The following is a 13,358-nucleotide window of genomic DNA, read 5'->3' as shown; positions in this document are numbered from 1 at the left end:
GAAAAGGCGCACGGCTCTGTGATTGGCTGGAAGGCGGACGCCGTCGGTTACGCAGCGATGAGAACAAAACGTGATAGCGATTTTTTTTTTTTTTTTAAATGTTCAACGGATATCATATCAGGATCCATGTATGCAGGAGGGAAGAGCGAGATGAAATAAAACATTAAAAAAAAACATATTTATGGTCTTCCTCCATCATGGCGGCCGTGTTAACGAGGTGATAGAAAATAAACAAACAAAGCTTTTGGTTCCCAATGACAAAGCGACCAGGCGAGGAGAGGGTGCTGGACTGACCACTATTCTCTCTCCTCCCGACACACACAAACAAGTGTAGATACTGAGAGTGCGGTGTGACGTGTGTGTGTGTGTGTGTGTGTGTGTGTGTGTGTGTGTGTGTGTGTGTGTGTGTGTGCGTGTGTGTGTGCGTGCGTGCGTGCGTGCGTGTGTGTGTGTGTGTGTGTGTGTGTGTGTGTGTGTGTGTGTGTGTGTGTGTGCGTGTGTGTGTGCGTGTGTGTGTGAGAGAGAGACTGACGACCGATGCTAGAACGGGTCGGAAAGACCACGGCTGTGTTAAGTCACATAAATTCAAAGGATTATATAATCTAGCGGCTTGCTCGTGGGTATGTCCTGCTATGTCCTGTTATGTCAAGAATGTTCATGTGTGTCCCCCATTGATAGGGCTAGGGTGTGTTCTCTGCGGTACATGACGGGGTGAGATAGGGGGGTAGGCCACAGACATGGAAGAGAGGTTAAACAGAGGGGATTATTATGGTGAGTAATGGACTGTGTGTCTTCTTGGCTGTGGCGACATGTTTATCCAATAGAAATATCGTTGTTGTTGTTTTTTCTAATATAGAAGATTTTAGAACTTATTTTCATGAAGCCTTCAAGTTGTGTTGTGTTTTTTTGTTTTTTTTACTATTCGTTTTTCGAACAAGAAATACTCTTCATATTCAAACGCTAGGTTGCCTGATATTGAACGGATTTTTTAAATTGTAGGGCTAGATTTTATTCTTCGATTTCTACAAATAGGGACTATGATAATATTGTGAACGTGCTGCTAACCCTAACCCCTGATGCTGTCAAGCTTCGATATTAAGATATTCATCCTATTCAATTTTAAAGACATGCCAAACATTTCATATGTCAGTTGTGTATTTTTTTGTTTTGTTTATAATTTAGTCAGTTGTTAGATTTATAGATGAATTGGAGAGTATACCACAGAACACACCATGAACATTTCCACTGCTTTGTTCGGTCATCTGCTGTGTCATATGACGTTCCAGAACAACACGTCATAGAACATCCAGTCTATTGTCACCTGGCTCTGGGTGACATGTTCACATGAACATGGGCTGCTGTGTCCCCTAAGACTGTCCCATGGTGTTACTTTAAAACAGGCCTCCAGATACTTTCAATGTGTTTAATTTATTTCATTTACATTGAAGTCCTTTAGCATACGCCTCTATCCAAAGTCACTTGCCATCAGTACCTTTGTCTCAGTAAGTGAATCAACTGTACGTCATGGTAAGGAACACCTTTAAACCTCCCGTAAGAACAACATCAGCAGTCACAGTGCTTGAGAAAGGAAGAAACTTTACTGTACTGAAATTTTCTGATGACGCCATTTTGATGTGTATTCCTTTTGTTTGTTGTTTGTTTGTTGTTGTTTGTTTGTTTGTTGTTTGTTGTTTGTTGTTTGTTGTTGTTGTTGTTGTTGTTGTTTGTTTGTGTGTTGTTTGTTGTTTGTTGTGTGTTGTTTGTTGTGTGTTGTTTGTGTTATGTGTGTTTATGTGTTATGTGTGTGTGTGTGTGTGTGTGTGTGTGTGTATGTGTGTGTGTGTGTGTGTGTGTGTGTGTGTGTGTGTGCAGGCTGACCCAGAGTCGTCCCAGGGGGGGTATGACGTGGAGCTGTTCGTGGAGCAGCCGGACTACGACCTGATCTGCACCATCTGCCAGGGGGTCCTGAGATGCCCCGTCAGAGCCGCCTGCCACCACATCTTCTGCAAGAGATGCATCCTCCAATGGCTGAAGAGGTAAGAGAACATTCCTCCAATGGCTGAAGAGGTAAGAGAACATTCCTCCAATGGCTGAAGAGGTAAGAGAACATTCCTCCAATGGCTGAGGAGGTAAGAGAACATTCCTCCAATGGCTGAAGAGGTAAGAGAACATTCCTCCAATGGCTGAAGAGGTAAGAGAACATTCCTCCAATGGCTGAGGAGGTAAGAGAACATCCTCCAATGGCTGAAGAGGTACTGGCTGTCCACAAAATGGCCGCTTCTCTAGTCAAGTTCAAGTTTATTTGTCTCTACGTTGAATACGAGTAAACAACGTAACGAATTGTCTGAGGCAGAGCAGCTCTCCAGCATCAATCACCACCAACACCAGAGCGTAACGAGGATAACACACACAAGATAATCAGTAACGATAATACAACTAGAGCATAATAGATGAACGCCAGATAAGAGCGCCTTCGTACCGACGTGGTGACTAGATCAGGGGTGAGCTGCCGGCCTGCGATGGTGGTGTAGGGTGTAGAACAGTCTGTGATGGTGGTGTAGGGTGTAGGACAGTCTGTGATGGTGGTGTAGGGTGTAGGACAGTGTGTGATGGTGTTGTAGGGTGTAGAACAGTGTGTGATGGTGGTGTAGGGTGTAGGACAGTCTGTGATGGTGGTGTAGGGTGTAGGTCAGTCTGTGATGGTGGTGTAGGGTGTAGAACAGTGTGTGATGGTGGTGTAGGGTGTAGGACAGTGTGTGATGGTGTTGTAGGGTGTAGAACAGTGTGTGATGGTGGTGTAGGGTGTAGGACAGTCTGTGATGGTGGTGTAGGGTGTAGGACAGTGTGTGATGGTGTTGTAGGGTGTAGAACAGTGTGTGATGGTGGTGTAGGGTGTAGGACAGTCTGTGATGGTGGTGTAGGGTGTAGGTCAGTCTGTGATGGTGGTGTAGGGTGTAGAACAGTGTGTGATGGTGGTGTAGGGTGTAGGACAGTGTGTGATGGTGGTGTAGGGTGTAGGACAGTCTGTGATGGTGGTGTAGGGTGTAGGTCAGTCTGTGATGGTGGTGTAGGGTGTAGAACAGTGTGTGATGGTGGTGTAGGGTGTAGGACAGTGTGTGATGGTGGTGTAGGGTGTAGGACAGTGTGTGATGGTGTTGTAGGGTGTAGAACAGTGTGTGATGGTGGTGTAGGGTGTAGGACAGTCTGTGATGGTGGTGTAGGGTGTAGGTCAGTCTGTGATGGTGGTGTAGGGTGTAGGACAGTGTGTGATGGTGGTGTAGGGTGTAGAACAGTGTGTGATGGTGGTGTAGGGTGTAGAACAGTCTGTGATGGTGGTGTAGGGTGTAGGTCAGTGTGTGATGGTGGTGTAGGGTGTAGAACAGTGTGTGATGGTGGTGTAGGGTGTAGAACAGTCTGTGATGGTGGTGTAGGGTGTAGGTCAGTGTGTGATGGTGGTGTAGGGTGTAGAACAGTCTGTGATGGTGGTGTAGGGTGTAGGTCAGTGTGTGATGGTGGTGTAGGGTGTAGAACAGTGTGTGATGGTGGTGTAGGGTGTAGGACAGTGTGTGATGGTGGTGTAGGGTGTAGAACAGTGTGTGATGGTGGTGTAGGGTGTAGAACAGTCTGTGATGGTGGTGTAGGGTGTAGAACAGTGTGTGATGGTGGTGTAGGGTGTAGAACAGTCTGTGATGGTGGTGTAGGGTGTAGAACAGTCTGTGATGGTGGTGTAGGGTGTAGGTCAGTGTGTGATGGTGTTGTAGGGTGTAGAACAGTCTGTGATGGTGGTGTAGGGTGTAGAACAGTGTGTGATGGTGGTGTAGGGTGTAGGACAGTGTGTGATGGTGGTGTAGGGTGTAGGACAGTCTGTGATGGTGGTGTAGGGTGTAGAACAGTCTGTGATGGTGGTGTAGGGTGTAGAACAGTGTGTGATGGTGATGTAGGGTGTAGGTCAGTGTGTGATGGTGTTGTAGGGTGTAGAACAGTCTGTGATGGTGGTGTAGGGTGTAGGTCAGTGTGTGATGGTGTTGTAGGGTGTAGAACAGTGTGTGATGGTGGTGTAGGGTGTAGAACAGTGTGTGATGGTGGTGTAGGGTGTAGAACAGTCTGTGATGGTGGTGTAGGGTGTAGAACAGTCTGTGATGGTGATGTAGGGTGTAGGTCAGTGTGTGATGGTGTTGTAGGGTGTAGAACAGTCTGTGATGGTGGTGTAGGGTGTAGGTCAGTGTGTGATGGTGTTGTAGGGTGTAGAACAGTCTGTGATGGTGGTGTAGGGTGTAGGTCAGTGTGTGATGTTAAGTAAGTAAGTAAATAATGTTTATTTATATAGCACATTTACATTTATACCACAACGACAAAACAGCCTCCCAAAGTGTTTAACAGATAAAACACTAGTAAAAGAGAAACAACAAATAAAAATACACTAAAACAAGAACAAGGTGCAGTACAAAATACAGGAGCAGAAATAAAAGTGCAGATGAGTGCAGTGTCGGGAGGCAGGCTCACCTCAGGTCAAAGGTCAGGGAGAAGAGGTACGTCTTAGCTAATTTTTTGTCTTAGCTAATGTTTAGTCTTAGCTAATGGTTAGTCTTAGCTAATGTTTAGTCTTAGCTGATGGTTAGTCTAGCTGATGGTGGCGTAGGGTGAGGACAGCCTGGGGAGGAGGGTTGTAGGGTGAGGACAGTCTGGGGATGAGGGTTGTAGGGTGAGGACAGCCTGGGGATGAGGGTTGTAGGGTGAGGACAGTCTGGGGATGAGGGTTGTAGGGTGAGGACAGCCTGGGGATGAGGGTTGTAGGGTGAGGACAGTCTGGGGATGAGGGTTGTAGGGTGAGGACAGTCTGGGGATGAGGGTTGTAGGGTGAGGACAGCCTGGGGATGAGGGTTGTAGGGTGAGGACAGCCTGGGGATGAGGGTTGTAGGGTGAGGACAGCCTGGGGATGAGGGTTGTTGACGTAGGGTGAGGACAGTCTGGGGATGAGGGTTGTAGGGTGAGGACAGTCTGGGGATGAGGGTTGTAGGTTGAGGACAGTCTGGGGATGAGGGTTGTAGGGTGAGGACAGTCTGGGGATGAGGGTTGTAGGGTGAGGACAGTCTGGGGATGAGGGTTGTAGGGTGAGGACAGCCTGGGGATGAGGGTTGTAGGGTGAGGACAGCCTGGGGATGAGGGTTGTAGGGTGAGGACAGCCTGGGGATGAGGGTTGTAGGGTGAGGACAGTCTGGGGATGAGGGTTGTAGGGTGAGGACAGTCTGGGGATGAGGGTTGTAGGGTGAGGACAGCCTGGGGATGAGGGTTGTAGGGTGAGGACAGCCTGGGGATGAGGGTTGTAGGGTGAGGACAGCCTGGGGATGAGGGTTGTAGGGTGAGGACAGCCTGGGGATGAGTGTTGTTGACGTAGGGTGAGGACAGTCTGGGGATGAGGGTTGTAGGGTGAGGACAGCCTGGGGATGAGGGTTGTAGGGTGAGGACAGCCTGGGGATGAGGGTTGTAGGGTGAGGACAGCCTGGGGATGAGGGTTGTAGGGTGAGGACAGCCTGGGGATGAGTGTTGTTGACGTAGGGTGAGGACAGCCTGGGGATGAGGGTTGTAGGGTGAGGACAGTCTGGGGATGAGGGTTGTAGGGTGAGGACAGCCTGGGGATGAGGGTTGTAGGGTGAGGACAGTCTGGGGATGAGGGTTGTAGGGTGAGGACAGCCTGGGGATGAGGGTTGTAGGGTGAGGACAGTCTGGGGATGAGGGTTGTAGGGTGAGGACAGTCTGGGGATGAGGGTTGTAGGGTGAGGACAGTCTGGGGATGAGGGTTGTAGGGTGAGGACAGTCTGGGGATGAGGGTTGTAGGGTGAGGACAGTCTGGGGATGAGGGTTGTAGGGTGAGGACAGCCTGGGGATGAGGGTTGTAGGGTGAGGACAGTCTGGGGATGAGGGTTGTAGGGTGAGGACAGCCTGGGGATGAGGGTTGTAGGGTGAGGACAGTCTGGGGATGAGGGTTGTAGGGTGAGGACAGCCTGGGGATGAGGGTTGTAGGGTGAGGACAGTCTGGGGATGAGGGTTGTAGGGTGAGGACAGTCTGGGGATGAGGGTTGTAGGGTGAGGACAGCCTGGGGATGAGGGTTGTAGGGTGAGGACAGCCTGGGGATGAGGGTTGTAGGGTGAGGACAGCCTGGGGATGAGGGTTGTTGACGTAGGGTGAGGACAGTCTGGGGATGAGGGTTGTAGGGTGAGGACAGTCTGGGGATGAGGGTTGTAGGGTGAGGACAGCCTGGGGATGAGGGTTGTAGGGTGAGGACAGTCTGGGGATGAGGGTTGTAGGGTGAGGACAGTCTGGGGATGAGGGTTGTAGGGTGAGGACAGTCTGGGGATGAGGGTTGTAGGGTGAGGACAGCCTGGGGATGAGGGTTGTAGGGTGAGGACAGCCTGGGGATGAGGGTTGTAGGGTGAGGACAGTCTGGGGATGAGGGTCGTAGGGTGAGGACAGTCTGGGGATGGGGGTTGTAGGGTGAGGACAGTCTGGGGATGAGGGTTGTTGACGGCGTTCCTCCCCTGCAGACAGGAGACCTGCCCGTGCTGCAGGAAGGCCGTCAACCAGAGTCTGATCTTCGTGATGTTCAAGCTGAGCAAGTCCATCGGCCGCCTCAAGATAAAGGTGAAGAAATAACAGTTTTTTTTTTTTTTTCAAAGCAGCAGATTTTATTGTATGTATTGGATTCTAAAAAAATCTCGACAGACAAAAAGTTGTTAATGAGTTTGTATGAAGTATGGCTTAGTTTGGGTTCAACAGAGACGTCGGTGATGGTGAATGGAGAATTAGCATGTAGCAATAAGCTAGCCATGCATGTTTAATTAGCATGTAGCAATAAGCTAGCCATGCATGTTTAATTAGCACTAGAGCGTCTGCTATCAGACTGGTAGTTGATGACCTTAGATTTTTCCCTGTTCCCCTCCTCTCCTCCCCTCCCCCCCTCCCCTCCCCCTACCCCTCCTCTCCTCTCCTCTCTCCTCCCCCTCCTCTCCCCTCCTCTCCTCTCCCCTCTGTCCCCCCCCCCTCCCCTCCTCTCCTCTCCTCTCCCCTCCCCCTCCCCCTCCTCTCCTCTCCCCTCCTCTCCTCCCCTCCCCTCCCCCTCTCCCCTCTGTCCCCCCCCTCCCCTCCTCTCCTCTCCCCTCCCTATCCCCCCCTCTCCCCTCCTCCCCTCTCCTCCCCTCCCCTCCCCCTCTCCCCTCTGTCCCCCCCCCTCCCCTCCTCTCCTCTCCCCTCATCCCCCCTCCCCCCTCTCCCCTCCTCTCCTCTCCCCCCCTCCCCTCCCCTCCCCCTCCCCCCTCCCCTCCCCTCCCCCTCCCCCCCCTCCCCCCAGTGTAAGAATGAGATCCGTGGCTGCCCTGCGGTGTTCTCTCTGTCAGAGCAGTACTGTCACAGCATGGGCTGCATGTTCGAGCTGATCCCCTGCCCGTACCAGGGCTGCAGGGCGCAGCTCCTGCGCAGGGACCTGGAGACGCACGCGCGCCACTGCGAGCACTGGAGGCAGCCCTGCCACATGGGCTGCGGCACCCTGCTGTCCCACCGCACGCAGCCGCAGCACAACTGCTACAGGTGAGCTGCGATGCTATGATGCTGCGATGCTATGATGCTGCGATGCTATGATGCTACGGTGCTATAATGCTATGATGCTATAATGCTACTTTTTCTTTTTCTTCTTCTTCTTCTTATCATTATTATTATCATCATTATTATTATTATTATTATTATCATCATTATCATTATTATTATCATCATTATTATATTATTATTATATTGTTATTATATTATTAATAATATTATTTTGTTATTATATTATTATTATTATTATTATATTATATTATAATTATTATTATATTATGATATTATTATTATTATATTATTATTATATATTATTATTATTATTATTATATTATTATTATATTATATTATTATTATTATATATTATTATTATTATTATTATATTATATTATAATTATAATTATTATATTATATTATTATTATTAAATTATTATTATTATTATAGTATATATTATTATTATTATTATTATATTATTATATTATATTATAATTATAATTATTGTTATTGTTATTATTATATTATTATTATTATTATATTATTATTATTATTATATTATATTATTATTATTATTATTATATTATTATATTATTATTATATTATATGATGCTATTACTCCAGGCAGCTGCGTCAGGAGTACGAGGCCAAGCAGAGGAACCACCGCGCCATCGCAGCGGCGCTGCAGAGGAAGATGCGGCGCATGCAGAGCACCATGGCCCACATGAAGAGGCAGATCGGCCTGATCTGTGAGAGTCTGGAGGTGATGGAGGACCTGGAGGAGGTGGAGGAGGAGGAGGAGCAGGGGGAGGGGGAGACCAGCGGGGGGAGCAGCGGCAGTCTGAGCAGCAGCAACAGCAGCTCCTGAGGAAGAGGAGGAGGAGGAAGAGGAGGAGGAGGAGGAGGAGGAGGAGGAGGAGGAGGAGACTTGGGGCTCATATTGCAGACCTGTGGATGGGAGCAGGGTTGGTTGAGAGACTAGCACGTTTGCTCAGTAGTTTTGGGTTTTGGGTGTGTTTGTGTTGGGTGTGTTTGTTTACCTTAGTAAGATTGTATTTCAAGCAAGGCAAGCCAGGTTTATGTTTACAGCACATTTCACATAACAGAGGCAAAGTGCTTTACATACAGCATAACAAAGAGAAGAATAAGTAAGAAAATAAAAGTAATAAAAATAGATAGAAAAAAATGAATAAGATAAAACATTTAATATGCATATATAAAGTGCTAGGGGTTCAGTTGTAAATGCTGCCTAGTTTTTAGCCTAGTTTTAAATATAAATTAGAGTTTGGGCCTGTTTGATTTCTTCAGGGAGTTTGTTCCAGGAGCATGCGGCAGAGTGACTGAAAGCTGCTTCACCGTGTTTTCTTTCACTGTTTTCATATTACATTAATTATGTTTACAATTGCAACAATTTTTGTACTGTGTGGCCTCATACATTTTAATGATGATATATTTTGTAAATAAAGTTATAAAATACAATTTTACAGTGTCACCCTTTGTGAAGCCTTACAGACAAATCATGATGTTGTTTTATACCGTTATAAACCACTGCAATACACTTGGGTAAACTTTGAAAATATGGTTTTGAAGAATGACATTGGGAATGCCTGAAGAAATTAAACTGTATCTAAATATCTAAATATATAAATGTTTATGGACTTTCAATTACATCTGAAAGATTATAAATCTGCTTTTAAATGGTTAATACGGGTCTAATGGCCTGGTTATAAATGGTTAATAATACAGGTCTAATTGTCTGCTTATAAATAATACAGATCGCAGCGCATACAGGATATCGCGAGGTTTGTAATACAGATCGCAGGGCACACAGAATATCGCGAGGTTTGTAATACAGTTCGCAGGGCATACAAGATATCGCGAGGTTTATCGTCATATAAAAGCAGACGAGACTCTCCACAGGCCTTCTTCCTGTTATACAGAGCACGTAAGTACCACGGCGCGGCCTTCTCGACACATCAAAATCTCCCGTTATCTTATTAATCTTAGGCGATCTCACGATACGTTCATTCAATAATGAAATATTAAATGCTTTGTAACCGAAATGACACTAAATTGATGAACATGTTGAAAGGGAACGGGTGATATTCGGTTGTTCTTGTGAGTGATGGTTGTAGTGGTGGAGTTGGCGCTAAACATGGCGGCGGTACTCGTGTGTGTAGACATCTCGTGACGTTAGAATTATAAGGTTCTATCCATTTGTCAAAATTGAGTTTTTTACATAATCTGAGCCATTAGGTGTTTATTAATGCCTGTGTGGTGTTATTTTTAAGTAATTCATAAAATACAAAGGTTCCATCTCACAGAACATAATGGAATGTAAACACTTTGACGCTCAATATCTCTGAACTGCCCTAAACGGAGATAGAACCTTATCATTCTAAACGGAGATAGAACCTTATCATTCTAAACGGAGATAGAACCTTATCATTCTAAACGGAGATAGAACCTTATCATTCTAAACGGAGATAGAACCTTATCATTCTAAACGGAGATAGAACCTTATCATTCTAAACGGAGATAGAACCTTCTCATTCTAAACTCACGATCTGTCACCCCTACACACCTGCAGCAGACACAACCTGACATGTTCCAGTGGTCTGGTACCAGTACATGACATTATTAGGTGGTCTGGTACCTGACATGACCTGTTCCTTTGACCCCAACAGCAAATGGCGGACAACGCCGGTGAACGTGGAGGTTTCCGTGGAGGGTTCGGCAGCGGGGACCGCGGCAGGGGCCGTGGCCGTGGGCGCGGGAGAGGCCGGGGGAGAGGCCGCGGGGCCCGGGGAGGAAAGTCCGAGGACAAGGAGGTGAGAGGAGGGTTCTAATCAAGTTTAATGTCATTTATTTTTATCGCCTAAAAAGTTTGAACAGATGCGAAAGCAGGGTGTCATTTGATGGGCCACACCTTGAAGTGTTGTGGATAATCTGGATATGCTCAGATTATAGTTGAAAATAACATACCACACGTGACATGGGGCAGTCGTATAATTCAATCAATAAAATGAAAGCAGAATTTGGTGTTAAGGTTGTGTAGTGAGTTGTGCATGTAATATTTCTTAGTGATTCTCACCAATGTGTGGTGGTTAATGATGCGTGTCTTCTTCTAGTGGGTGTGTGTCCTAGTGGTTGTGTGGTGGTTAAAGACCTGCATGTTGTCTCCTAGTGGGTTCCAGTCACCAAGCTGGGCCGCCTGGTGAAGGACATGAAGATCAAGTCCCTGGAGGAGATCTACCTCTACTCCCTCCCCATCAAAGAGTCTGAGATCATCGACTTCTTCCTGGGGTCCACGCTGAAGGACGAGGTGCTGAAGATCATGCCTGTCCAGAAGCAGACCAGGGCCGGCCAGCGCACCAGGTTCAAGGTTTGTTTGTTTATGAGGATCCCCATTAGCTAGGTGGCTGCAGCATTGTTTTTGGGGGGGGGATCAATAGTGTATCTTTCTCTCTCTCTCTCCTGTATCTCTCCATCTCTCCTGTATCTATCTACCAACATCTCTCTTCTGTATCTCTCTCTCCTGTCTCTCGCTCTCTCTCTCCTGTCTCTCGCTCTCTCTCTCCTGTCTCTCGCTCTCTCTCTCCTGTCTCTCGCTCTTCTGTGTCCCTCTCTCTCTCCAACTCTCTCTCCATCTCTCTCTCTCCTGTCTCTCGCTATCTTCTGTGTCTCTCTCTCTCTCCTGTCTCTCTCCCTCCTGTATCTCTCTCTCTCCATCTCTCCTGTATCTCTCTCTCAGCCTTACCTCAACCACGAACCCTAACAACAACACCACCACCACCACTGTGTCACAACCCTAAACACATTGTTGTTGTCGTTCCCCTTCCCCCTGCCAGGCGTTCGTTGCCATCGGCGACTACAACGGCCACGTGGGCCTGGGGGTGAAGTGCTCCAAGGAGGTGGCGACCGCCATCCGGGGCGCCATCATCCTGGCCAAGCTGAGCATCGTGCCCGTGCGGCGCGGCTACTGGGGCAACAAGATCGGCAAGCCCCACACGGTGCCCTGCAAGGTGACGGGCCGCACCGGGTCGGTGCTGGTGCGTCTGATCCCCGCCCCCCGCGGTACCGGCATCGTGTCTGCCCCCGTGCCCAAGAAGCTGCTCACCATGGCCGGCATCGACGACTGCTACACCTCCGCCAGGGGCTGCACCGCCACCCTGGGCAACTTCGGTAAGACTAAGAACCGCTTACCCTAACCCCCCCCCTTGTGTTGCCAGATTGGGTCGTATTCCCCCGCCCAATTGGGCTACTTATGGGCGGTATCACACTGGGCGGTTTTTAGAATGGTTAGCCTGGAAGACAATCCCATCTGGCAACACTGGAACACTGCCCCCCCCCCCCCGGGCCCTGTCCTGCTGTGACGTGATTGGCTGTTTGAGTTTGAGTTTTTTAGTCAAGCGTCTAACAGAGTTGATGGTGGTGACACCCCACCCCCTCCCTTCCACACCGGGAGGGGAGGGGAGAGGGAACAGGGCCGGTTGAGTAGCTTTTGGATAGTGGCGTTGGTTAATAACAGGTGTTTGAGGAGACTTGTGTTGGCGACAATTGCGAGGCAACGGTTTGCCACAACTTCACATCTATTTCACACGTTTTCAGTTGAGTTGTGTCCCCCCCCCCCCCCGTCTCCTAGCTCTACCTCCACTCCACCGTCTGGCTAGTCAGTGTGTAGTCAGTCAGTGCTGTGTGGCTTAGCGTGTTACGGTGGTCGATGCTAACCTCTAACCTCTCTTCTTCTCTCCCCTCCAGCAAAGGCCACCTTCGACGCCATCTCCAAGACCTACAGCTACCTGACCCCTGACCTGTGGAAGGAGACCATCTTCACCAAGTCTCCCTACCAGGAGTTCACAGACCACCTGGCCAAGACCCACACCAGGGTGTCTGTGCAGAGAGCCCAGGCCCCGCCCACACCTGCCTCCTAGAGGGCCAAGCCCTGCCCACACCAGACCTCTGTCTTTTGTACAGTGATTGAATAAAAGGGTCGTGTGAATCCACTACGTGACTTGTTGTCTTTTCTGGGAGTGTTGTTGGACTGTCTGCAGTCTTGTGGTTACTGGTTAGTAATAGTGAGACTCTATACTGGCTTCCTGTTAAGTTAGGAATAGATTTCAAGATCCTTCTGTTTGTTTATAAAGCTCTCACTGGCATACAATTGTTTTGAGTTCTGTTTACAGAGCATTCATTGTATCATGTAACTCTATCTGCGGAACATTAAACAACAATGTACATGCTCAGAAAAGTTCAGATTGAGAAGGAATATAATAAAAGCAATATACAGGGTTCCCACGGTCATGAAATTCTTGGAAAAGTTATGGAATTTGAAAAACTATTTTCCGGTCTGGAAAAGTTATGGAATTAACTTAACTGTTTTGGAAATATACATTGTGTTTAAAATATGTTCACCGAGCATGTCGCCGGCGACATGGAACGAACACTGTTGTATAATAACTTCGCTCTCGTTCCGCATAGGAACAATAAATTGTATGGTGAAACCTACATTGTAGCTAAAAGTAGAGCCCACCCCCGCGTCTAGACCAACCAGAAGTCTCTATATCGACGAGCCAATCGGAGGTAATGTTTTCATGTAGTGCGATGCCACCTAACTTGCTTGTTCGCTAATGCTACATAATAATGATCGGCAGTAGGTAGATCTTTTTGTATATCACAGCCTATCCATGTGATTTGCAGATTCGTCCTACTTGCTGGCTATCGTATAGCCTATAATAATTAGTTTGTATAGTTCGCGATGCCGTGGTGAGGAGA

At 47.8% G+C, this 13,358-nt stretch overlaps 2 protein-coding genes across 2 annotated transcripts; both read left to right on the top strand.

The window, feature by feature from the left end:
- Positions 1 to 730: 730 nt before the first annotated feature.
- Positions 731 to 8,451, top strand: LOC308150862 (RING finger protein 151-like; the record flags this gene model as incomplete). The annotated part of the gene is made up of 5 exons (XM_080523649.1): positions 731 to 771; positions 1,873 to 2,036; positions 6,544 to 6,640; positions 7,347 to 7,582; positions 8,208 to 8,451. Exons 1-5 carry the CDS (start codon positions 769 to 771, stop codon positions 8,449 to 8,451), a joined length of 744 nt encoding a protein of 247 aa, XP_080379775.1. The 5' UTR covers positions 731 to 768.
- Positions 8,452 to 9,519: 1,068 nt separating this feature from the next.
- rps2 (ribosomal protein S2) lies at positions 9,520 to 12,592 on the top strand. Its single transcript, XM_080524789.1, has 5 exons — positions 9,520 to 9,528; positions 10,271 to 10,414; positions 10,771 to 10,968; positions 11,435 to 11,768; positions 12,345 to 12,592. The coding sequence occupies exons 2-5, from the start codon at positions 10,274 to 10,276 to the stop codon at positions 12,515 to 12,517; spliced, it is 846 nt and encodes a 281-aa protein (XP_080380915.1). The 5' UTR covers positions 9,520 to 9,528; positions 10,271 to 10,273; the 3' UTR covers positions 12,518 to 12,592.
- The last annotated feature ends 766 nt before the right edge of the window (positions 12,593 to 13,358 follow it).

This window comes from Nansenia antarctica (genome assembly GCF_963989245.1).
Source record: "Nansenia antarctica genome assembly, chromosome: 2".
NCBI classification, from domain to species: Eukaryota; Metazoa; Chordata; class Actinopteri; order Argentiniformes; family Microstomatidae; genus Nansenia; species Nansenia antarctica.
Note: the sequence above shows the minus strand (reverse complement) of the source record. Positions and strands in the feature narration are given on the sequence as shown.